This window comes from Myxocyprinus asiaticus, chromosome 41 (genome assembly GCF_019703515.2).
Source record: "Myxocyprinus asiaticus isolate MX2 ecotype Aquarium Trade chromosome 41, UBuf_Myxa_2, whole genome shotgun sequence".
NCBI lineage: Eukaryota > Metazoa > Chordata > Actinopteri > Cypriniformes > Catostomidae > Myxocyprinus > Myxocyprinus asiaticus.
The window spans coordinates 9,278,941-9,306,489 of record NC_059384.1 but is presented as its reverse complement, the minus strand read 5'-3'; the positions used below and the strand labels follow the sequence as shown (position 1 = coordinate 9,306,489).

General features: G+C 41.4%; 1 protein-coding gene across 5 annotated transcripts in view; it reads right to left on the bottom strand.

The window, feature by feature from the left end:
• LOC127431458 (palmdelphin-like) overlaps positions 1-27,276 on the bottom strand; it is a 51,895-nt gene extending 24,619 nt beyond the window's left edge. For 2 of the 5 annotated variants that reach the window (XM_051681865.1, XM_051681863.1), the window contains exons 1-2: positions 17,817-18,046; positions 784-835 (exon numbers count right to left, since the gene is read on the bottom strand). In XM_051681865.1, the coding sequence (XP_051537825.1) occupies positions 784-828 (45 nt within the window). In that variant the 5' untranslated portion in view covers positions 829-835; positions 17,817-18,046. Of the gene's footprint in view, positions 1-783; positions 836-17,816; positions 18,047-27,126 lie in introns of those variants that run through there. The other 3 variants (XM_051681859.1, XM_051681864.1, XM_051681858.1) reach the window with 3 other exon arrangements.
• Between the last annotated feature and the right edge of the window lie 273 nt (positions 27,277-27,549).

Sequence of the window (27,549 nt, the reverse complement as noted above, 5' to 3'; positions counted from 1 at the left end):
ACTTGCTGAGCTACCCAGGCTCCATAACTCCCATAAACTCTGTATGCTATTTATTGGAGTTCATATACCATCAATCTGAAACCAGAACCTTTTTAAGCATGCATTCATGGAGTAATTCCTGATGTGTTGTCTGGCCAGTAATGGTTCATGTCATCAAGGACAAAAAAGTATCAAGACTAGACAGTTAATTGGGACTGGAGAGACCGAAACACCTGATTAATCTCTAATTAAAAAAATATACAAAAAATCCCTCACCCTATCAAAGTAAATAAATACAACAGAGCTAAATACATATTTATCCTTATTTCAAACCCTCAAACAGGCTTTGTGAGTAACTCAAAAAGGGTTAGTTCACCCATAAAACTAGAAATTCTGTTGTTATTTACTCACTCTCATGTCATTCCAAACCAATATGACCTTCTATCTCCTGTGGGAGATGTTAGGCAGAATGTTAAGGACTGACAGCCTCAGTCACCATTCACTTTTATTGTATGGATAATAGATGCAATAAAAGTGAATGGTGAATGATGTTCCTAACATTCTGCCTTACATCTTATTTTGTGTTCCATGGAAGATAAAGACAGTCATGTGGGTTTGGAATAAAATGAGTGTTACTGAGTAAAAGATGCCAGAATTTTCATTTTTGTTTGAACTATCCCTTTAACTTCAAAGCCAAATAATAATACTGTACATAAAATAAAAAAATACTTGATCTGCCTATATAAAACCTCAGTTCTCTGTTGCATAAAACCAAAAAGAGAGAAAATCAAACCTGATACTCACAGTAATCGCCTGCAGTCTCTCTCGCAACAGGGTTTCTTCCTCCATGCTGATTCTAACACAACAAGAAAGAGAGCGAGAGGGGGATAAACAACCTATTCTTGCTAACAACCTTCCGTCAATGTCTGTCTAGAAGAGTAAGAACAGGTTGGTAACAGGCTGTGATTGGCACGTGTGGGTTGGCATGACAGAAGTTTTGGAAGGGGGTGACAAGGGGGTGGGCCGTGGGCGTCCATGCTGTAATAGAGGAAGTATTGGTTGGGGCTCTTACCCTCTCTCTTTCTGCCTAAAGGATGAATGAGCAAACTGAAAAGGAGGGTGGACAAAAGGGTTTGGCCATTTAAGTGGTGTCCATGTGTTAATTACCATAACTACAATAGCTGGCATGTCTCTCTTTGACACATCATGTGTCAAATATATCCACGTGTTGTGAAGTGCTCTCTCTGGTACAAAGTGACAGAACGTCTCTCATCAATAAATAATAGGTAAAGAGCCTGACACTGCTGCACTGTTAAACAAACAGAACAAGCAGGGGTCATTTAGCTTACACTTAAGAGAAGAGGTTGTGAGCGCAGTGTGTCAGTATCTCGTCTGACATAGTTTGGAACACAACAAACAATGCACAAAATTAAGCTTATATAGCTAGAAGCATCTGCATTCACATATTGTATTTGCATAGAGTATGGTTCAGCCTTTATACACTTTATGTACAAAAAGTATTCATACAATTTACATAAAAATTCTCACAAATATTAATGAGATCACAGAGCAACCGTATGTAGTCTCTTTGGGGAAATCAACCAACAAAAGTCTTACTTATAGCTGTCTCAGCACATTAAACTGAGTATTACTCCCTTCACCTTAAAGAGTCTACGGCTCATGACAAACAAGAAGTGAGACAAAACGTTTCCACTGAGTGTTCTGCAAATATGTGCTTTGTAAATCTGTCCCTTGCAGTATTGATTACATATATCCCGAAATTAATTCAAGGCCATTTCTTGGATGTTTGGACTTGAAGAGCAAATGTTGTTGAGTTAAGAATAGCCCGCTGCAGGCAGACCTCATCCCCTATTTTGTACAGAAATAAATATATGACCAGTGTGATATATCTCTCTGCTGTCACAGGTGGACTGCAAGGTTACAAGGCATTCACATATCGACATGAAGTTATGATACACATGTAAACGAGACCTAACTGGTTGTAGCATCTGAGCCTGTTGCTCCCCCTCCAGCCCGACAGAGGGAGCCATCTCCCGAATTCTAGAACTATTACGTCATTGATTTCTTCATTGCATTCACCTGGGGCCGGATTCACGAAACATTCTTAAGAAGAAATTTCTTCTTAACTACCATTTTCTTCTTAATCTGTAACTTAAGAAAAAAGTTACGAATATTTTGTATTTCTGAATAAACTTCTTAAGAAAGTTCTCATCTTTTTTCTTAAGACTGTTCTTAAGAAAAAACTTAAGAAGCATTCAAATTCTCAAAAAAATAAATAAAATAAAATCTTAAAATATCATCACATATAACATCTTAAAGTTAGGATAACCTCACAGTTGTCTTAAATTCTAAAAGGTAAAATGTTTCATGAATTTACTGGGTTTTTCAAGTTGAGTCTGAAGTCGCAGTGGGCTGTTTACATAGAAATCTTATTTTAGACCAAGAAACGTTTTTGACAGTTTTGTGTTTAATTATATTTTTATTTTCAGCTTTCAAACCATGTAAATGTTATCACCAAATTCTGACAATAAATGTTGTTTTAAAGCTTCTTAATGTGATGACCAATCATGCTAATTCAAATGGATGCGCTGCATATAGTGCTCTCTTTCCGCGATCTTTAAAGTTCATAGAAACATAATAATTATAACATTAGAAAGCTAAGACTTTCTTTTTCACCCCCATCCACATTGCTATTGGAGTCGGGCACAGCGGAGACAGCCTCCGTCACCCTTTCCCATTTACCCGCCTCTTTCCAACATGATATTATTATCAATCTTCCCAAGGAGAACTTTTCCTTGCAGTAATTTCCTCAACAAGAACATCCAGCTCTTGTAGATTTTATTTCTTTTCTTTTCCTCCATGTCAAATTAAAAGTTATCAAATGGTTAGCAGCAAGTAAATTCTCCTTTGACGGTTAATGTCACATCTCACGCACTTTACATTTAAAAAATGTATCGTGAGGTGCTTGCTACTTAAAAAAAAAGAACGTTAAATAGATGTCTTTATCGTTACAATTTACCATTGTTGAAGTATTGAATTTGTTGTAGGCTATTAGACAAGGCAACTCCATTAGCAGGCTGATCAGACAATGTCAAAGCCTGTCTTTTTATTCTTAAGAAAAAAAAAAAAGGTGTTCTTGAGAAATATTTGAGAACTTAAGAATTTTCCAAGAATTGCACTTAGGAACGTTTGTACAAACTTCTTATAATTTATCCTAAAAACTTTCCTAATTTTCGTGAATCCGACCACTGGTTCTTAGTTCCTGTTTGCTAGTATTTAGCATGACTAGCCCATGCACTCTTTGTGAAGTCTTGTTAGCATGTCTGCAATTGTGAGCATTTTGTATTGCTTGTGTTTCTTGTCATGGTTTGGATTTTTAGCTGTTTCTGTGACCCACGTCTTTATATCAATCCCTTTGGATTTGTTTGCCTCATTGGACTGATTACTGTGTTATTGATCTTGCCTGTTCCACGACCATCCCTGATAAACTGCACTTTGCCTATTTACTCTTCTGAATGCACTAATAAACATCCACACATCGATCCTAAACCTTTCGTGTCGTCAGAAGTGTTTCACTGGTGATGTATCTAGAAAAAGGCCAAGAACAGAATATGACAAATTAATAGCGTCTATGATCTGCTTCAGTAACACAGCTGTGATATACAATTTCAGCCTCATTAGAAGCCATTAGAGATTATTACAAGCAGTGTGTGTGTTATTAGAATTTCTAAAAGAAGTGGGGGAAAATCTTATTTCAAAGTATTGCAAAATTTAACAGTACCTCACACAACTGTATTAACATTCTCATGCCAAGAATCAATATTTTTAATGTAGTTTGACAATGCATACTTGGTCATTTCTATTCAACCAAATTGCAAAGTTAGAATGAGCTAAGATTATAAGTCTATAGCTTGTTTCTTTTGTAAGGATCTCCATCTGTAGAGCATGTTAGACCAGGGGTTTTCCCAGGGGGCCGCAAGGGGATGTTAGGGGGTCCGAACAAAATTTCAGAGAAAAAAAGTGTAAAAAAATAAGAAAAAATAAAAAATGTTTCTCTTGAGGTTTATACAGCATTACTCTAATAGTGGGGAGAAAAGTTAAACACAAAGTAAATATTTTCCATTTAATATTCTGGCTTTAGTACAATGTTCATAATTCCACCAGGAGGCTTTATATGTGTCTTGAATGTCACTTTCTATCCTATTGTTGTTGACCACGTCATTGTCGTGCGTCGCTTTCTGATTGGTCATAACGTTTTTTAAATTTGAACTATTATATTTAAAACTATTTGCTTTTGAATGCCTGATGAAGGTTGCATGACGGAAATGTTGGTAAGTGATAAATATTGATTGTTTTGGTAGCATGCAGGAGTTTTTCTTTTCTCTATTGAATGACAATATGAAAGCCAATAATTTACTTTTGCAATAAAAAACATGTTGTCTATATATCACACTTTCTATTTTTCTCAAACAGTAAAAGTTAGTCTTTACACATCAAAATGCATAGCTGCCTTTATGTTTAGGAGGGGGGTCATTCATATTCTAGTTTAAACTCACAATTATTACACTTTCTGCTTCCTACAAGTTGAAATGTGATATAATCCATTGTGTGTAATATTCTCAGAGACAAGAAACTAAACAGTTTAGTTGGTGAATAAAGTGACAGTGAGACTATTGCTACAGGCAGCGGCTGTAATAAGCATTGACGTGTGGGTCAAGTCTGAATTCTGTCCCTTTTAAAAAATATAAAAATGTATCCCCTTTTCTCCCAATTTGGAATGCCCAGTTCCCACTACTTAGTAGGTCCTCATGGTGACACGATTACTCACCTCAATCCGGATGGCAGAGGACAAGTCTCAGCTGCCTCCACTTCTGAGACCATCAATACATGTCTCTTATCATGTGGCTCGTTGTGCATGACACCGCGGAGACTCGCAGCATGTGGAGGCTCATGCTATTCTCCGCAATCCACGCAAAACTTACCATGCACCCCATTGAGAGTGAGAACCCCTAATCCCAACCACGAGGAGGTTACCCCATGTGACTCTACCCTCCCTAGCAACTGGGCCAATTTGGTTGCTTAGGAGACCTGGCTGAGTCACTCAGCATGCCCTGGATTCGAACTCGTGACTCCAGGGGTGGTAGTCAGCGTCAGTACTCACTGGGCTACCCAGGCCCCCATAATTCTGTCCCTTTCTTAAAGACAAATGGTCTTGAGGACATGTGATCTCAGATGTTGGTCCATCTGACAGCAATGTGACTAGCTGTGAACAGCGCCATACCCGTGATTGGTCACTGTTATGCCTGCTCAGATTGCACCCATCTGTTTGGTGACCATATGCCCTTGATAGTTTGTAATGTATTATAGATCAACAACAAAGCAAACAGGCACTTTCTTTTGTAATCAAATGCTGTTCAAACCATGACCTTAAAGGAATATTCCTGGTTCAATACATGTTAAGCTCAATCGACAGCATTTGTAGCAAAATGTTGATTACCACAAAAAAAAAAAAAAAAAAAAAAAAAACATTTTTGACTTGTACGTCCTTTCTTAAAAAAAGCAAAAATCAAGGCTACAGTGAGGCACTTATAATAGAAGTGAATGGGGCCAATTTTTGAAGGGTTTAAAGGCAAACAATTTATAAAAGCACAATTAATTCTTCTGTTAAAACTTTGAGCTGTAGAGTTGTTCAAATCGTCGTTTTAGGGTTTGTTGACATTACATCATCATGGCAAGTTGTAAAATTGGATATAACTTTACACAGAAAAGGTTAGTAACAGATTTAATCACACTAAAATCATGTTAACATGTATATTGTTTATGTCTTGTGACTATACTTTTAAAATAATGAGTATTTTAAATGTTGTAAGTGCCTCACTGTAACCTCGATTTTTGCCTTTAAAAAAAAAAAAGTCAACAACATTTTTTGTGGTAATCAATATTATGCCACAAATGCTGTCGATTAAGCTGAACTTGTATTGAACCCGGAATGTTCCTTTAACATTTACCAGCAGTCAATCTTAATTTACCTGCAACTTCAGATAATGTGTGTGCAGGAATCAGGAACTCACAAGCAAAGATGACATTTCCCTTAATGACACTAAAGTTCACACTTATAACAACCCAACATGCTTTCAAATGTCTCACCAATTAGCAAGATGTCCTACTAATTTGAGCTGAATCTTGAAGCCAAAGTGTGTAATTTCTGTGCCACTAAATAATGATAAAATAATTGTTTTTCAACAGGTTTCCCAAACACTCCACCCATCTGACACTGGTCAACCAAACAGATAGTCCAACCCCAAACTAACGCCATTGGTTGAGCCAATGTTGCCATGTCAGGCTGGTTGGCACTATCAAACACATCTACAAATGTCTATCTTATGGTTCTTTGCATAATAAGCTGAGACAGGAGAAAGTACTTTGACCAAAAAAATTACAAACTTTAGCTTTAATACTATTTGTCACAGTCACACTATACTTTGCGCTCCATTCACTCCAGTTCAAACGCATCTAAAAATGGCAGATCGGAAACGCAAGCTCATGCGAAGACATTTGGCGAACCCTGACCTGCAAATTCACAGAAGATGGTATATTTTAACATTCTGAATATAATATTATTTGTTATTTGTGATTGATTATTTATTAAAACCACAAGCCCTCAAGTGTGATAAAAAAATATCCTGTCCGTTGCGCTGTCATAAATAATTTTGCATGCTCCAATCCCAGTGTGACCGTGGCATATGAGAGATGTATTTGAGTTGGTTATTGCATAGTGTTCTAGAATAATATACAGGTATGCAGTCATACATTATGTCCTCTCACACTCTTCTCCACTTAGCCAGAGGAAAATAAGCACTTAGAATAATTAGTATTATTAAAACCATTAAAAAAAGTCGCCTAATGCACAAAACAGAGAGCAAACCTTTCACAAGTACAAAAAAGACCACTAACCTTTCAACTACATAGTACTTTCACAAACAAAAAAGTGGCATAGTATTTTGGACATGTACCATGGTAATATCATGATATTTTTTTTAATTACCCCACCATTCATTCTTTAAAATTAGGCTACTGCTTTTCTTATTTTAGAATAGTAGTAGTCATCAAAACAATGTAATAACACAAATGGAAGCATAAACGATTATATTTTAGCTTCTTCAATGTAGCTTCTTTTCTCAAGCAATTTCATGTGGTGCATCCTGTGATGCTTTTGAAACAGTATTGAAGGAGTTTTCATGTATGCTGAGAACTTGTTGGCTGTTTATCCTTCACCATCCAGGCCAGCTTATACAATTTAAATAAAGAAATAAATAAAGTATACAAATTTTAGCTATGTAAAAAAAATCATTTGCAGACACAACTTATATGTATCTATAATTTCAAGCATTTAAGCGTAAATCTTTATCATAAGGTTTCTAAGATTATGAGAAAGTGTCCAAACTTTTGACTGGTAGCATACCTACTGGGGTAACAGGTAGCCTAAATACCATATAGTATATGGTAAACATTCTGAAGTGTCAGTTTGGTATTGTACATATTAAAGTACTATTGCTATCTGATACCATCACTGTAACATGGTACCGCCACATCATATTTTCTAAGGGTAGGCAGCAAAAACCCGATCTACACTGAGAGCAAGTGAAGTGACATAACAAAGACTTGCTAATCAATTAAGTTGTAGACACAGTGGAAGCCTGGTTTTCATTCACGGAAAGATAATGAGCTCATAGCCACAGTCATAGTGTGGTTATTTAGGGCAGGTCAGAGAATAGCTCCTCACCTCAAAGAGCCATCAGCACAGTTGCATTTACCTGTGTTTAATCTGACCTCTTTCTCCTTACTGCCTAAAAATACCACACCGGCCACACACATTATAAGCACAAAATACTCTGTGGTTTTTAAATATATAAGGCTGAAAACACAAATAGTTTTTGTTTAAATAGAAGTCATGACTTCTGCCTTTTAATTTAGTTTGCAGACCACCTTTAAGAAAAAAAACATGATAAAATCGAGTTTTTTGTTTTGTTTTTTTGTTTTTGGATACTACTGATATACTTTGCAGTACATAAGTATCATGAAAGTACCATGGTATATGAATATGGTAATCATACAGTACCCATGATAAGCTATATATCAATGTACCATGGTATTACCTTCAGAAACCAACACTGTACCAGAGTAACCCCATAGTACTTTTTTGTAAGTGCAGTGTTTGAAAGATTTTCACACAATAGCTCTGTTCCAAAAACTACTAAGCTGCCTTGTTGCCTACATTAGCAGCTGCATTCTAAAGCAGCATCCTAATGGTCATGGAACATCATAAGTAACCAAATTGGACCCCTTACATAGGCTACAATTTTGTCCGCCACACAAATAGGTCTCTGCAATTTTTATATTAGCATGTTGCTAAGCTTACAGCACACTCCAGTTATTTTGTATAGTACAAAATAGATGCCCTTTTAGCGTCTCAAACCCAATATTTCACAAACCGAGAGAAATGGACCTGAAAGACAAACCTTTGGCATGAGTGGTGTGAGATATCGGCTGTTGCTTTGTTGCTCGGACACCACACTTGACAGAAGTGGCCAGGGAAAAGATCAGTGACAATCAGTGCATGTTTCTGTCTTGTTTTCTGTCAGAAGCAGGAGAATTGTGTCAAACCTAAAGCATTCGAGTGCATGATAATTGTTTCTTACCATTGAGATTCCAAAAACACCAGTAAACTCACCTACAGTATTCATGACATGACATTGCAGATGTCAGAGAGACTCTTTTAGTACAATCGTAAAGTTCAGTACAGGTTTCCTTAAAACACTTAATGTGATTTTCTTATGCTAATACGTGATTTGTTCTATGCTAATATTATTCTATTTGTTTCCCTGTATCAACCACGGGATTCATATCCCGAGGTTACCAGAGCCGGCCAGATGCACCTCCGTTCCTGCTTGGTGTCGGACTCCACTGCTATGTGTCTCTGAGTGATGATGACATCACCTTGGTCTAATGATGGACTACACTCTTAAAATGGAATACATAGACAATTATTCAATTATTTGCCAACAAAAGCCTTCATTCGCCAACTAACAAAGGACAATGCATCAATGTAAACTTCTGCAGTTAATCCAGGCTGAACTTCAAAGACATTAGACATTAATCTTATAGTTCATACAAAATCTTTGTATAAACACTGGCCCTTAACACTTACTTAGTTTACAAATTTTAAACCATGACCTGCACTGCACTATACATAAGTAATATTGGCATTATATTCATGCTGGTTAGCCAGAGGGGAACTGGCCCCCACAGTGAGCCTGGTTTCTCCCAAGGTTATTTTTCTCCATTAACCAACATCTTATGGAGTTTTGTGCTCCTTGCCACAGTCGCCTTCAGCTTGCTCACTGGGGCTAAATACAATTATTAATTAATTATTTATTTTTATAGACAATTTACAATCATATTTAATCAAACTACACAATGATGACTTTAAGACTTTATAGATATTACAGTTTCATTTTCTGTTAATGCATGATTTTCTGTGAAGCTGCTTTGAAACAATGTGTTGTGAAAAGTGCTATACAAATAAAAATAACTTCACTTGACTTACATTTCCCTTGTGATAAACACTATTTGCTGCCAAAACAACAACACTGTAATCAAAGGAGAAATACCCTCGTGCAACCCCGCGTACACATGTGTGGACATTGTATTTTGGCTGCGCAATAGGCAACGTAATGTTTTATTAATTTAATTTATTTTAAACCGACTGATCTCAGTTCAGGAGACTCTGGGCTGTCAATAAAGGGTTAAACTTTTGACGCACTGAGTCATTGACAAAACAACATGGCGTCGATCACAGCGGAGTTTGTCTTTGGGAGAAATGACAGCAAATCTTTTGGAGAAATGCCACGCTGCTAAACACAATGTACACTATAGTGTACAATAGCACAAGGTTAAATTAGAAATCCTATATTTACTGTGCATTTTCACATTGAGAATATTTTTAACTTTTTTGCTTTCAGAGGATTTAATGGAGTTAGGATGAAAATAAAGTGCATTTCGAACTGTTCTGAGACCAGTACAGACAGACAGCACACTGGAGTTTAAGTCATTCACTAAATAGGGAGCAAGGGGGCATCCAATAGCTTTCCTATGAAGTCAAGAGTATTCAATCCAAATTTCCTATCAAAAGTCCAGTTTCAGGCTGCAGATGGTGTTTGAACATGGTTGGCAGACATGGGACAATGGTAAACAGTACTTAGATTCAGAATTTAAAATGTATCATTTTATTTTAACATGGTTGCCAGTGATTGGACAGTACTGGCCATTAGTTGTATCAGAATGAATTATGCTAATTTCTGATTGGTAAAATGCTTCATTACTGGCTATCACTTGTTTGATCTGAAAGTGCAACGAGAGAACATTGAGATTTTGTTGCAAAAGTAGAAAAAAGCATTGTAACAAATATAAAATCAAGTCAAGTAATTTTTATTTGTAATTATTATTATTTTTTTTATTCAAGTGGTCTTCATTTTAAGCATATTACATGTTTTTGCATCCATCCGTGCTTTTTTTATTATTGTTTTCCTATGTAAACAAGCTCTAGGTGGACCTCTTTAACTATTGCGCAGTGACTCACGCAGAAGCCCCGCTGAAATTTTTTTTTCCCATATTTATAGCTGGAATGTCCCATATTTAGCTGGTAGAAAGTTGGCAACCCTATATGTACGGTGGTTCAAAGCAAAAAGGTCAACGGTTCGAGTCACGGCTCAATCTGAGCCTTTCTGTGTGGAGTTTGCATGTTCTCACTGTGTTCACGTGGGTTTCCTCCGGGTGTTTTGGAGACTCTAAAATTGCTGGTAGGTGTGCGTGAGAGTGTGAATGTGTTTGTCTGTGTGTGTTAGCCCTGTGATTGACTGGCCACCTGTCTAGGGTGTTTCTCTGCCTTCAGCCCAAAACAGCTGGGATAGGCTCAAGCACTGCCTGAAACCCTATATACTGTAGGATAAGCAACTATAGAAAATGGATGGATCAAAATATGTTTTTTTCAATTACAGAACTGACATTTTTTCACTGATACTTTTCATTATTGAAGGAAATAAGTTGTACCTTTAGCCTATTTATAATCAAGATTCCTCTCTCCTCGTTGCCATCTTGGATTTATTTTTTCACTGATGTCTTTAAGGCATGATTTTCTCTTAAGTTGTTCACAGGTTGCTTACATTTTTCTATGATGTCTTAAAATGCTGCCTCCATAGGCAGCTCATTAGGTTTTTGGAACAGAGCAAATGTCTATAAATCTGATTTATAGAGCAAATCGGAATAAATGAATCCACAGCTGAAAATGAACCCTAAGCGTGGGAGGAAATTACACACATAGATACACCCACATGCTCACATACACTCACATGTGAGCTGCTGCCCATTAAAGTCTCGTTAATGATCCAAAAAGATCCAGAGAACTGGAATTCTGATTCCTGCATTCACAATTCTGACGCATTATCATTCCTCTCTGCTACAGTAGGCTCAGATTACAGCAGCCTGGCAGAGGGGAATTAAGATGACCAGTGTGAGGACAGAATGGAGAAGGTCATATTAGTTAGTCCTGCCCACACTGGTTCTCAGTGTCAGGCCTGAGGTGGGTATCGCAGCACAAAATAACCTCTCTCACTCAGCTGGACTGTCAGCACAGGTTGAACGATGGTTGAGTGATCACTGAACACTGACCCCTGACTCTCCTGATGTCTAAGACCCATCAGCAATTAAGACATCCACCCACCCACCCACCCCTCCTCCAGAACATGTCATTTTCTTTCTTTCTTTCTTTCTTTCTTTCTTTCACATGACACAAAAGCATGTACCTTACAAAAAATTTACCAGATGGTAGTACCATGGTGCTTTGATTTATTCCATGGTACTGAATGATTAACATATTCATGTACCATAGTATTTTAAATTGGTATTTGTTTCAAATTACTTGTAAAAATACCATGGTAATACCATGGTACTTTGACATATACCATGGTAATAAGTATGGTATTCATGCAGTGCCATTGTATATATCAAAATACCATGGTATTACCATCTGATAGCAACCCTGAACCATGATAGCCCTTTAGTATCTTTTGTAAGTGCTAACTTTAAATTCTGTAAAAAAATAAATAAAAATGCTCTAATCCTGCTGTAATCACAGCAAATAGTCTCTCAGCCACAGACAGACAGATCAGAGATCAAAGGTTTTCACAGTGCACGGCAGGTGAATGATAATACAGATCAAACAAGCTCTCATAGCTGAGATTTTGCATGGAGTCAAAAGCTCCTCCGTGCCAAACAAGTTTCGTCAACACCTTGCACAACGTGACCTCGTGCCTAACTCTGATGAGATCAGGGGCGTAGATACTGATATTCCAGAATCAAGACAAGGAAGTACAACCCCCCCCCATTATTTATACCATGATCAATGGAAACATGGGTAAATGCACCCCCCACCCACCCCCATGTTTAAGCCAAATCTACAACTACAACATAAAACCACAGTAAAAGTAGAAAGATGTGAATTGTTCACTAATTTCCAAGTCTTCTAAAGCCATACGATCCAGTAAGGTTTAATGTTATTGATGTGCCACAATATTTGATTTGTGCTTTGTATACAGGAGTTGATCAATGATTTTATTTGAATGGAGAGTAAATAATGACAACGTTTCATTCTGTTCATCACACGAAGTGACTGTTTGGCTTCAGAAGACTTGTAAAATAGAACATAAACTACCTTTACTCTGGTTTTATAGTGTTTTCTGTCCTTCATGGAGCTTGACAGCACAGAATTGACAGAAATGACAGAATTTAAATTTTTGGTGAACTACAGTAATCCTTTAAAAGTATTTCCATGTAAACGTCACCAAACTGAACTGAACGTAATGACAACCCAGTGTGTTATCACCGATTAAATTCAACATGAAAACAAAACTGACCCCATTTTTTTTTTTCTTAAAAAACATTCCTTGCCACATTATTCCAATGTATGTACATTACATGAATATGTAATCTTCAAAATGTAACAATTTGCTTCACCTCTGAAACAACCTCACTTAGTGGATAATGCTAATTACTAGCCAAATAGCTAATTAGGCGTTGTTTTAGCAAACTCACATTCAGGTGTGAATCCATTCTGCTTAGAAAACAGCTCAAGCTGCCATTACAAGTCCTTTGTAAGACTTTGTAGCATTTGGAAAGAATGTGATTTATTTAACTGTAATGCCGTCAAAAAAAAAAAAAAAAAAATCAAACTACTTCACAGCCATGCACAAAATAAAATTATCCACCATTTTCCTGAATGCGGAAGTGTTCCACGATTTGTCTGTTTTCAATTTCTGGTCTCCGGTGTTTTCACCTGCATTGGCGTGTATTCTTAGCGGGTAATGTGACGTTTAAAGTATTACATTTGTAAACATTTTCCAAAAAGTGGCTTTAAAGTGCCGATATTTAACAGAGTCGATTTTTTGACAGTGCCTCGCCTGAGTATGTAGATGTCATGAAGCTATGGTCCTAGGTTGGTTATGTTGATATAATTAACTACTATGAGTTGTTATGACAGCCAACAACTGCACAAATTCAGCATGAAATTAATTTTTACTCCAAATAACACTTAAATGGTTGTTGTTCTCCATCTGAATCACTCGTTTCGGTAGTTTTTACATTGTGTCTGGAGACCAGAAACACAAAACATGCAATTAGAATCATCATGGCACCACCCAGTGGTTGCTCAGGAAAACTGTGATGCTGATTGGTCAACTGCCATGTTTTATTCATGATAAAGCACAGCTCTGACCTCTTCACGGAACTTCTATTTGTATCACTCAGCAGCACCCATAGCTGACAGATATTCTTGTTGCCTAGCAATGTTCTGTTTGCTGTGTACTGCCAAGGACTATTCACCTAACACCCCAGAGAAACTAACATGCAGACATCTTGAAAATTTTGTCTTGATCTTCCGGTCTAGTGTTTTCTATATATATACTATATCTATGGTGTTGATGTCAAAGTGTAATTAGCTAGTGAAGTGGATTTACAGTACATGTTATAGAGTTGCCAAAAGTTATCATGAGTATTTTAAAGTGTTAAGGGGATGTCATAACAACAGGAAGCAGAGGGGGGAGATTTTAAAACAAGAGTACTTCATTCATAAATCCACAAGATTTGACCATCACGCTGTAGATGTACTGATATGCCTCAGTGTTCATGAAACTCCAAAAGACAACACAAAGTCATAAAAAATATTTCTGTATGACACCTTTGGCCATTTCTCATGTCATTCACCCATCGTGTTGTAATTAAATTTAAATTCTATAATTCGATTTTTTGAGTGTTAATACGGGACAGGGGAAGGGGTGCCACTATATTCATATACACACACATACACACACATATACACTATATTGCCAAAAGTATTCGCTCACCCATCCAAATAATTGAATTCAGGTGTTCCAATCACTTCCATGGCCACAGGTGTATAAAATGAAGCACCTAGGCATGCAGACTGCTTCTACAAACATTTGTGAAAGAATGGGCCGCTCTCAGGAGCTCAGTGAATTCCAGCATGGTACTGTGATAGGATGCCACCTGTGCAACAAGTCCAGTCGTGAAATTTCCTCGCTACTAAATATTCCACAGACAACTGTCAGTGGTATTATAACAAAGTGGAAGCGATTGGGAATGACAGCAACTCAGCCACGAAGTGGTAGGCCACGTAAAATGACAGAGCGGGGTCAGCGGATGCTGAGGCGCATAGTGCGCAGAGGTTGCCAACTTTCTGCAGAGTCAATCGCTACAGACCTCCAAAGTTCATGTGGCCTTCAGATTAGCTCAAGAACAGTGCGTAGAGAGCTTCATGGAATGGATTTCCATGGGCAAGCAGCTGCATCCAAGCCATACATCACCAAGTGCAATGCAAAGCGTTGGATGCAGTGGTGTAAAGCACGCCGCCACTGGACTCTAGAGCAGTGGAGACGCGTTCTCTGAAGTGACGAATCACGCTTCTCCATCTGGCAATCTGATGGACGAGTCTGGGTTTGGCGGTTGCCAGGAGAACGGTACTTGTCTGACTGCATTGTGCCAACTGTGAAGTTTGGTGGAGGGGGGATTATGGTGTGGGGTTGTTTTTCAGGAGCTGGGCTTGGCCCCTTAGTTCCAGTGAAAGGAACTCTGAATGCTTCAGCATACCAAGAGATTTTGGACAATTCCATGCTCCCAACTTTGTGGGAACAGTTTGGGGATGGCCCCTTCCTGTTCCAACATGACTGCGCACCAGTGCACAAAGCAAGGTCCATAAAGACATGGATGAGCGAGTTTGGTGTGGAAGAACTTGACTGGCCTGCACAGAGTCCTGACCTCAACCCGATAGAGCACCTTTGGGATGAATTAGAGCGAAGACTGCGAGCCAGGCCTTCTCGTCCAACATCAGTGTCTGACCTCACAAATGCACTTCTGGAAGAATGGTCAAAAATTTCCATAAACACACTCCTAAACCTTGTGGAAAGCCTTCCCAGAAGAGTTGAAGCTGTTATAGCTGCAAAGGGTGGGCCAACGTCATATTAAACCCTATGGATTAAGAATGGGATGTCACTTAAGTTCATATGCGTCTAAAGGCAGATGAGCGAATACTTTTGGCAATATAGTGTACATGTGAAAGTGTATGTTTTATGTTCAGTTTACAACCATTTTAATCACATTTAAGCCTTTTAAAAATGTGGGTAACAAATAAACTAATGTCATTTCCTTTATCGTTATAAACTTGCATGTGCAATAATGCGAGCTGTCACTCTTTGAAATTTCATGTCAGCTACAGATTTTAACACAAATTACTGTATTAACAAGTTGAAACCTAAAAATTAAGCAGAATTACACGCATAACAATTAAAGGTGCTGTAAGCGATTTTTTTCATGGAAAGTTATGCAAAAAATTTTCTTACTCTCTGAGAGATATTACTCAAATAAGTGTCGTGAGATATTGCATCTGTCTCTGTGACAGCTCTAGACTCTGTAAACAGCAAACAAAAATGTGTCTGCGGCCGCGGTCTCTGACGCTTTCGACGTGTCAATCATTTTGCGTGCTCTCATTGTATTGTAGTTTCAGCAAATTATTGAGGCTTAATGCCATTTTTATGCCATGTTGTTCATAACAGTTGTCAGTTGAGGGTGCTATTTTGCTGCTGTTGTTATCAACAACCGTTTCTGCATGATGTCGGCCTCAATAAAGTTCATTTGGTATCCTTAGAGTGCAGGGTTTTGGATAGAGGGGGCGTGGCTAATTCAACGGCTCAGTCTCGTTGAAGAAAAATGGCTAAAATCTCTTACAGCACTTTTAAATGCTTGTATCAAGAAAAAGTGCAGTGTGTCATAGCTGAATGTGATTTGCCAGGTTCAATTTACCTCCGTGGGTGTCGGAAAAATGAACATTTACAGTAAAAGCAAAACACCTCACTAGCATTTTCACATAGTAAAGGGGTGGTGTGAACTCACACCATCAACACTTGGTGAAAAATACTTTCTGTGCTCCCAAACATAATCCATTTTGATTGACTCTTCTCAGTAGCAATACAAACTGGAAGTTAAGAGACAAAACATGGAAGCGCTGAGCACTAAAAAGGGGCAGGGCTGAATAAGGTGAATATTTTCTGCCGGAAGGATGGCATTTAATGATTTTATTTGCAAAATATAACATTTTAATGAACATTTGTGTCCTTAATATTTGTATTATGTGGTACCCATTTCATAAAAGTAATAAGGCACTTGAGGCTGTGCCATTTTGTGAATGTAGTTACGGCTGAAGGGGTTGCAGGCACTTTGTGTCATGCCTAACATCGCCCTGTGACTATAGTCATCTGTGCCAAGTCATCTGTGACTATATTCACAATATGGTACAGCCTCGAGTGCCTTATTGCTTAATTAATCAACACCCTCGGAATGTGTGTCAACCAGTCAGAATCAAGAATTCAACAATGCCACACAATAGTATGTAATATACTCTTCACAGGTTTTAGAAGTAACCTACAGCATGACAGAATATATGTTATATAAGTAATGTTTGGTATAACAATCATTTGGCATGTCTGTATGCCGCATGCTAAAATATTCACATTCAATAATCTGATTCAGATATGTGGGAGGAAGACAGGATGCTTTCAGCGAGTACAGCCTCTCTCTCTCTCTCTCTCTCTCTCTCTCCATGTCTCTCACACTCTCTTTCTGTCTCTCTTGCAGTTTCTTCATGTACCATTTGCAGGTATGAGCTATTACAATACATCCTATTGCTCTCTACACGTGGTCAGCTGAGAAACAAGGGGGTGCCCCAGCAAGGGTGATGATGCCATCACAGTGATGCCATAAACCCCCGATGCTCTGACTGACAACAGCAAACTGTGGGTTTCTAAAAGTCAGACCCCATTAAATCTGTTGACAAAGGCTTTACGGACCTCCCACTGTCAAGACTGGACAGCTTGCAAAAAGTACAAGGAAGGCTTAGAGGAATTAAAAGCTTACAGAATCAATGGCCCCTCACTCTTTTTAGACCGAACAAAACAAAAACATACTTTCCCTCTCAGCAAGAGCAAAGCAATTACACCATAAACTAATGACCAGTTAACCAAACAGCCAGTCTACAAAGTCCAAGTGTAAAGTAACAGGCAACAAAATACATTTACATTTGAAATGGACTAATGTTACATTAAACTGAATAACAGAAACAAGTAAACAATCTACAATAAATAATATCAGCAATATTGGATAGAAACAGACTACAAAGAGAGAAAGATACTCACCCGTTATCTTGTGCTGATTAGAGGTTTTTAGTTTGGGAAGCGCAAACCGGAATTCAGTCTGTTCATTCCAGCATGGCTGTATGTGTGTAACGACCGTGTGTGTGTGTGTGCGTGTGTGTGTCCAAGTGCAGGTACTGTAGGCTGAGGGTTGATCCTGTGTTACCATTCACTGGCAGGCTGCCCCTCTTGCTGTATCTCCCTCTCTCTCTCTCTCTCTCTAACTCACTCTCCTCTTCTCTTTCTCTAATACTATCACTCTCTCTCACCCCCTCTCCCTCCCCTTTATCATCTCTCTCTCTCTCTCCTCTCTCTCTCTCTCTCCGCTCGCAGTCTGTCAGAGCTGGGTTGCCCTACCATGTGTTAGCCCACATACAACTGCCACACAATGCGCCTGCACACACACACACACACACAAACTTGTTTTTATATAATTGTGGGGACTTTCCATAGATTTCCATGGATTTTATGGATTTTATACAGAGCTAACAATAATTTCTATCCCCTAACCCTACCCCTAAACCTAACCCTAACAGAAACCTTTTTGCATTTTTACATTTTCAAAAAAACATAGTTTAGTATGTTTAATAAGCCATTTCCCTCGTGTCTGGGCCCCACAAGGTAGGTGATCTCAGGTTTTACTATCCTTGTGGGGACATTTGGTCCCCACAATGTAGTTTAAACATATACACACACACACACACACACACACACACACACATACACACACATGTTGGTGCGGCTATCCTTATGAGGGCTCTCCATAAACATAATGATTTTTATACAGTACGAATTATAGATTCTATCCCCTAACCCTACCCCTAAACGTAACCCTCACAAAAAACTTTCTGCATTTTTACATATTCAAAAAAACATCATTTAGTAAGTTTTTTAAGCGATTTGAATTATGGGGACACTAGAAATGTCCTCATAAACCATAATTATAGCATAATACCCCCCCCCCCCACACACACACACACACAGAGATCAGCTGTTGTTCCCCTTAGATGTTTCCCACATTTGCAGCCATCATTGCTGACATAATTTACTAAATTACTCTGTGCCAAAATTAGTTTGAAAAGGAAAGAAGTACAGCTAGTGTCCACAACTCACTTTCGAAATCAGTATTTTTGCTTTGTTTTCCAGTAAAAATATTTAATCATACTTAAAACAAGATACATTTTCCTGAGAAGCAAATTCCATGAGCTGTTAAGTGTTTCCTTCTTCATTGGGAAATTTTTGTTGTCTTTTTTTAAGCATAAATCTAAAAAACAAAAAATGGTGAGATTTATAAGGGATAGTTCATGCTAAAGTTATAATTCTCTTATAATTTACTCACCCTCATGTCGTCTCAAACTTGTATGACTTTCTTCTGTGGAACAGAGAATTTTTGAAGGGTGAATGGTGAGTTTTTGTCCATACAATGTAAGTCAGTGGGGTCCAAAACTTTCAAGCTCCAAAAAGGAATTACTGTAAAGGCAGGAAAAAAGTAATGCATGATGCTTGCAAGTTTGCATGTTCTCATGAGAACTTCCGGTTGTATCACACACACTTCGGTTCTTGGAAGAACACGCAAACGCGCATGTGTAGAGCATGAGGACACATGAACATGGACATGAATAGAAGAGTTGGGCGGAAGTAAAGAGTTTTGGTGAATAAGGACTGAATTTTTGCATTGTTTCTCACCCAAAGCTATCATATCACTTCAGCAGACATGGATTAATGTCCTGTTATGTCCTTTTTGGAGATTTAAAGTTTTGGACCTCACTAACTTCATTGAATGAACAAAAAACACGTCATTCATCCTTCAAAATGTCTTCGTTTGAAGACAGTAAGTCATACAAATTTGAGATAACATTAGGGTGAGTAAATGATGAGAGACTTTTCTTTTTTGGGTGGACTATTACTTTAAAAAAACAAAAATCTTCTGCAAATAGGGTAAGAAAAATAAACAATAATTTTACATTACATTTACATTTATTCATTTGGCAGACGCTTTTTCCAAAGCGACAAAAATGTTTCAAGATATATTCCCTAAAATCCTTAATATCTTATGCAATTTGGCTTAGGATGCAAATGTATGTTTAGGTGTTTTTACTGTTAAACAAGGCAAAAATAATTTTTGGCAATATACTGAGGTTTCATCTGAGGCTTGATGGAGGTTGTGTGTGTGTGTGTGTTGTACAGTACTATCCCCTGCTAAGATGCTGATATTTTATCCTTTTTTCTCTCTCTCCGTATTTCCCTCACGTTCATGTTACAGTAGGGAATTGCAAATAAACATTTCCCCTCAAGGCATCTGTTTAAAGTTGGTAGAATTTGCGAAGACAGATTTAAAATTAATTTAAAAATTATTTAAAAAACATTAGAAATCGTCCTGGTTACTTGCGTAACCTCCAAGGGGAGGACACCGCGGAGACCACACCTCACCCAAAGGGGGGGTATTTAAGTGGAAAAAATACGTCACATGCTCTTCATGACCATGTGGAGAGTCTCAAGGTAGATCCTACCCAACAGGGAGGAGTTACTACAAACATGGAGACTGGGGCTCTGCCCAAGGAAGATGCAGTTTGCCAACAGGGAAACGAATTAACAGAAGATATATATATCGCATGGGGTTACCTTACAGGGAACTGCCACATGTGGAGCACCTACCCCAGAACAGGGCTATTAGTTAGCACGTGTACTTGGCTGGCAGCGAGTCTCTCCGAAAACTCGACTGCCACAGGGCTCGGAGGAAGTCAACCAGGCAACATAGTTTGTGAACTCTACTGGGAATTAATGGCGCACGTCTTCAGCTCAGAAGAGGTGGAAGGCACTATGTGCAAGCGATACACCAGGCCGGCTATCCCGAGCTTATCCGCTTGTATTGCGTGCCACTACCTGGGACGAAACCGGTTCCACCCGGAGGTTGGAAAACCTTGCAAAGGTGTTGGGTGTTGCCCAGCCTGCTGCTCTGCAAATGTCTGTTAGAGAGGCACCCCTGGCTAGGGCCCAGGAGGCCGCTACACCCCTGGTAGAATGGGCTTGTAGCCCTACCGGGGGCAGCATGTCCTGGGCGTGATATGCCATAGCTATGGCAACAATGAGCCAGTGGGTGATCCTCTGCTTGGAGACAGCGCTTCCTTTCCGCTGTGCACCAAAGCAGACAAAGAGCTGCTCAGAGATCCTAAAGCTCTGCGTGCGATCCAAATAGGAGGGAGGGCAGTCTTCAAGGAGCGTGCCTTAAGCTTAGCTGACTGCAAAGGCTCAAAGGGGGCTCTCTGTAGATCCTGAAGAACTACAGAGAGGTCCCATGAGGGAACGAGGCGTGGTCTGGAGGGATTCAGCCTCCTGGCGCCTATCAGGAACCTGATGATCAGGTCGTGCTTCCCTAAGGACTTACCGTCGACTGTGTCATGGTGTGCTGCTATGGCGGCAACGTACACCTTCAAGGTGGAAGGGGACAGCCGCCCTTCCAACCTCTCCTGCAGGAAGGAAAGCACTGATCTGACTGCGCATATCTGGGGGTCTTCCAGTCAGGAAGAACACCACTTAGCGAACAGACGCCACTTAAAGGCATACAGGTGCCTCGTAGAGGGGGCCCTAGCCTGAGTGATCATGTCTACCACCACGGGTGGTAGACCGCTTAGGTCTTCCACGTCCCATCCAGGGGCCAGACATGGAGATTCCAGAGGTCTGGTCGTGGGTGCTAGATGGTGCCCCGTCCCTGAGAAAGAAGGTCCTTCCTCAGGGGAATTCGCCGGGGGGGGGGGGCTGTTGCAAGGAGCGTGAGGTCCGAGAACCACATCTGGGTGGGCCAGTAGGGTGCTACCAGGACGACCTGCTCCTCGTCCTCCCTGAACTTGCACAGAGTCTGTGCAAGTAGGCTCACTGGGGGAAACGCATATTTGCGCTGGCCAGGGGGCCAGCTGTGTTCCAGCGCATCTATGCTGAGGGGGGCCTCGGTCAGGGCGTACCAGAGCGGGCAGTGGGAGGATTCTTGGGAGGCGAACAGGTCCACCTGTGCCAGTCTGAATTGACTCCAAATCAGCTGGACCACCTGATGGTGGAGTCTCCACTCTCCCCTGAGGGTAACCTGCCATGACAGCGCGTCCGCTGTAGTGTTGAGGTTGCCCGGGATGTGAGTGGCTCGCAGCGACTTGAAGTGCTGCTGGCTCCAGAGGAGGAGACGGCAGGCAAGTTGTGACATACAACGAGAGTGCAGAGCGCCTTGGTGGTTGACATATGCTACCATTGCCGTGTTGTCTGTCCTAACTATCACGTGCTTGCCCTGGATCAATGGCCGAAACCTCCGCAGGGCGAGCAGAATTGCCAACAACTCGAGGCTGTTGATGTGCCAATGCAGTCGCGGGTCCGTCCACAAGCCGGCGGCTGCGTGCCTGTTGCAAACAGCACCCCAGCCCGTTTTGGAGGCATCTGTTGTGACCACAACGTGCCTGGAGACCAGTTCTAGGGGAACACTTGCCCGTAGAAACGAGAGGTCGGTCCAAGGGCTGAAAAGACCAAGCGATGTGTCCCACGGCGCCATGCCCATCTCAGGACTCGAGTCTGAAGCCAGTGCTGAAGCGGTCGCAGATGCATCAACCCGAGTGGGGTGGCTACCGCTGAGGATGCCATATGCCCCAGGAGCCTCTGAAAAATTTTCAGTGGAACCGCTGTTTTCTGTTTGAATGCCTTCAAACAGGCCAGCACCGACTGGGCGCTCTCGTTCGTGAGGCGCGCTGTCAAAGAGACTGAGTCCAACTCCAAACCGAGGAAAGAGATGCTCTGAACCGGGAGGAACTTGCTCTTTTCCCAGTTGACCCGAAGCCCTAGTCGGCTGAGGTATGAGAGCACCAAGTCCCTGTGTGCGCACAACATGTCCCGAGAGTGAGCTAGGATTAGCCAGTCGTCGAGATAGTTGAGAATGCAAATGCATTTTTGCGTCAGCATCTTAAACGGGAGTCTGTGTAAAGCCTGGTTCAGTACTTGCAGGTCCAAGATTGGCCACAACCCACCACCTTTTTTCGGTACGATGAAGTAGGGGCTGTAAAACCCCTTCTTCATCTCGGCCGGAGGGACAGGTTCTATCGTGCCCTTCCATTGGAGGGTAGCAATCTCCGCACGCAAGGTAGCAGTGTTTTCGTCCTTCACCAAGGTGAAGTGGATACTGCTGAACCTGGGCAGGCGCCTGGTGAACTGAATCGCGTAGCCGAGTCAGACGGTCCGGACCAGCCATCCAGGATTGGAAAATGCAAGCCACGCATCCAAGTTCAGTGCAAGGGGGACCAAGGGGACAACGTCGTCGGACGTACTGGCAGCGGGATGGAGCTCGAGGTGCCACACCAAGTCGTGGCCGTGTTGAGTCTAGGGACATTGAAGCACTTACCTGGCTCCTTGTGACCATCCCCAGAACAGCTTGGGATAGGGGAGGAAGAGGCCTGTCCTCGTGACCCGTGGAGACTGTCACATCGGGGGTGGATGTGTGCCACAGCTGGGCGCTCAGGGGTGGGAAGACCACCGCTGGAGCGCCAATCCTGCAAGGAAAACCCATGGACGGTAGTCGTGATGACAGCCGTGCACACTGGGTATGTGACACAGGGAAGAAGGAAACCGCTCTTTTGCTGAACTGTTGGGTACCGCAGCCACTTGGGCATGTGCGAAATCAAACAAAAAGGCAACAAAAGATTCTCCACCCCGCCCTCCACCGGGGTATGGAGTGGTCTTCTTACCAGCTCCAGATGAGTGGGTTTCTTTGACACTGGGTTGCCCGTCTCAGGGCCGCTTTGACGACCTCCATGGGTTCTTAGCGGCCAACTGTGAGACGGGTGGCGTATGCTTCCTGCAGTGGGCTCCACTCCTGGGCCGGGCTGAAGGGGCGGGCTGCAGCGGAGCCGGTGCAGTAACCACAGGGGGACGCCCTTGGCGATGAGCAGACAGGGTGTGGGATCTTGAGCCACGCCGGGACAGGATATGCTGGATAGCCTCCGTCTGCTGCTTCACCGTTGAGAACTGCTGGGCAAAGTCCTCGACGGTGTCGCCGAATAGGCCAGCCTGGGAAATGGGGGCAGCAAGGAACCGTGTCTTGTCGGCCTTACCCATCTCGACCAGGTTGATCCAAAGGTGCCGTTCCTGGACCACTAATGTGGACATCGTCCGACCGAGAGACCGCGCCGTGACCTTCGTCACTCTGAGAGCAAGGTCGGTCACCAAGCGCAGTTCCTGCATTAGATCTGGGGCGGAACTACCCTCGTGCAGTTCATTTAGGGCCTTGGCTTGGTGGACCTGCAGAAGAGCCATGGCGTGCAGGGCAGAGGCGGCTTGTCCAGCAGCACTGTAGGCTTTAGCCGTCAGGGACAACGTGAACCTACAGGGCTTGGACGGGAGCTTTGGGCGTCCGCGCGAGATGGCGGCTCTCTGCAGGCATATGTGCACCACGAGCACCTTATCTACTGGGGGAATCGCCGTATAGCCCCTGGCCGCCCCGCCATTGAGGGTAGTGAGGGTGAGGGAACTGAGGAATTGGGACCGGGCAGTAAAAGGTGCCCCCCACGATTTCATCAGCTCCTCGTGCACTTCCGGGAAGAAAGGCACTGGAGCGGGGCGTGGCTGCTTTGTGCGGCGCCGCGAGCCCAGGAACCAATCATCAAGCTGCAAGGGTTCAGGGGAGAGCAGAGGGTTCCACTCTAGCCCGACGCTCGCGGCCGCCTGGGAAAGCATGTCCGTCATCTCTGCATCAGCCTGTGACTGGGCAATCGTCCCCGAAGGGGGGAGCCCAGCTGAGGTTTCTGCATCCGACTGGACAAGCCCGCTCTCCGATGCTGCGCTCGAGAGCTCATTATCTTCGCGGGCTCCGAACAAGAGGCCAGACTAACCGTGAGATGAGCCTGCGGCTGGGGCAGACGAGCGTGCTGGGGAATGGGAGGTCCGCGGGGGGATACCCGACTGAGGCGATCCCATTGGGGTCCCCAAATCACCCCCAGTACTAGACGCACTGGCCTCATACACGTAGGTATAAGGACCTAGGCAGGGAGCTGCTCCACGACCGCAACGTTGCCATGGTCATGTTCTCGCAGTGAGAACATGAACCATCCACAAACGCTGCCTCCATGTGGGTTGCGACCAGACACGAAAGACAGCGATCATGACCATCCGAAATTGAGAGATAACGACCGCAACCAGGAATAACACACAATCGGAAAGGCATCTTTAAAAAGACACGTCTTTAAAAAGACGTTCCCTGTGTGCCGCTCTTTTAGAGAAATATACTCTTTTAGAGAATTAAAATCTTTCAGAAAATATACTCTCTTTTTTCTGCCGAAGCGTCCAGGGGCGTTCTCTGCAGTGTACCAGTGCAGAGGAGGGAGAAGCCGCTGAAATGCGCCGTCAGATCCAGCAGAGTTGAATGAACAGTAGAAATTCAGCTCAATGAGCATGACCGTTTGGCTTCGAAGAGAAAATCTGAATGAGTGGTTGCATACTAGCTCCTTTTATACCCGTATGACCTGGGGAGTGGCATGCAAACCACTCGCCAATTTTCATTGGCCTTTTATCAAAGACCAGAGGTGTCTCGGGCTCCCAAGAGTGACCCCTAGTGTCACTACATCGACACAACGTCGAGTGTGTGACAGATAGGGAAATAAGAGGCCAATAAAGATAGTAGGTTTTTTAGTGGTACATGATAAAATAAGCATCACTATTTTTATAGCTCTTTCTTAAGGTTAGGGATTTCAACAAACCCCTAACCCTGAGTATTAAAGTTTGGTGAGTAACTCGTCCAACACCATTTGTTCTTTAAACATTATTGATATATTAGATATATACTATACACAGTATATATTTGATTTTCACCAGGCAGACAATAAAACATGCAAAAAAAATCCCATGGATTTACTATACATTGAAGAAAGACCCAAGCCATCTAGAGACCAGAATATCATAGAGACTGAATAGTGATCTGAACACCCTAGAAATGGCATAACAAAGCGAGTTTTACATGGGTAAATGTTTTTTAGAAAAAGTAAAAATCTATTTGACAGTAATATAGTTGTTCTGGGAGTGTTGACTATATGCTCCGGGTGGCTCACTCCATTCCCATGACCATTCACCGTGTAATTAACTTGATGAGCTCAGAGCTCATTATTTCTATATTATTTGGTTCTCCGGCAGGGATCTAATTTCTCATTATTGTCTTGATTAATCAAATTCCACAATGTTGTTCATATGTGTGCAATTATGCCACAATTGGGAAATAAAGCTAAATAATATTGCATGATTAAAAACATACTGATGCATGCACTGCCTGTCCCGTCCCATGGATTTCAGGAAGTAGTCATAGATTTAATTCCTGATGTCTAAATAGACAAATGAGTGTGCAGGATTTTGTGAGATCTGTTCTTTGCTGTGTGTTGCTACACGTGGTTCCACTCTACTTTAACTAATCAGAAGCCTGGAGCTTCTACAAAAGTGTCCATAGCAACGGGCTGAACCCATGCCAAGATATTTGGTCCTAGTGGGCTAAAGATAGCCCCGCACAGCACAGGGGAAACTCTGCATGAGATTCCAAACCATATTATGTGCCTGTTCCTCATACTGTAAAAGCACAGAATAAAGTAAACCCAAAAGGAAATTGGCTGATTGTGTATCGACAGAGTAGATCTGCTGTTTCAGTTTCGATTTCACTTCCAAAAAAGTACTGTCGTGGTACCAATGTATGGTATCAATACTTTATCATATTTGGACATTGATTTACAGTATAGCATGGTGGTACTGAAAGATTCACAAATTCATATTCAAAAACAGCATGACTGTGAGTGTGATATTGCTTATTCTATAGTCAAGAAGTTTTATAGAGTAACTTACATTTCAGACACAGTATTTTAAATCTGTTGCCAAGGTGTTTTGAGTGTTTTTTAGCACATTGAAATGTGGTTTCTAAGGTCTTCTGGTGGTTGCTAGGTGGTTCTAGGCTCCATCAATCCCACGGTTTCACCATAGTAACATAGAATACCATAGATTCATGTGGCAGAAGCAGTAAGTGTATAGAAAGTATTATGAGTGAGTTAGTTTCTATCCTCATATCACCCTTACATAAAATGCTGTGGCAGTATCATGGTGCAGTGATGTTGTCAAATGATAATAACATGGTACTTTGATATAATATCATGGTATTTACACGGTACTCTTTGGTTCTTCAAAGATTAGCATAGTATTACTATCATGGTAGCATCCAAAAACAAGGTAATACCATACATTTTTCTATAAGTCATGGATAATTCACATAAATCATCTTTGGAGATTTAATCAATTCTTAACAGGCACATACACTTACATACAGGGACAGCTTGCAGGATGAACACACCAATGTGGGACATTACTGACGGCTATGCCTTGTACAACATCATTGCAGCCTGCCACATTCCCGCTGGCCCTCTAATGAACAGAAACCCAGGGCAGATCTGTCACAAGAACGCTGTCCTGCCTCTCAGCAGCCTGGGACTGACTGACACTCAGCCAAGCTGCCTACACACAGTCTGTCATAGAAGAGAAGAGAAGAGAAAAGAAGAGAAGGGAAGGGAAGGGAAGGGAAGGGAAGGGGAGAGGAGAGAAGAGAAGAGAAGAGAAGAGAAGAGAAGAGAAGAGAAGAGAAGAGAAGAGAATGTTCAAATATAACTGTACCTCCATTTCAGCTCATGAGATACAAACAATCCTGTTATAAATCTGTTTGTCAGTTCTGTATTTCAGATGCAGTTGA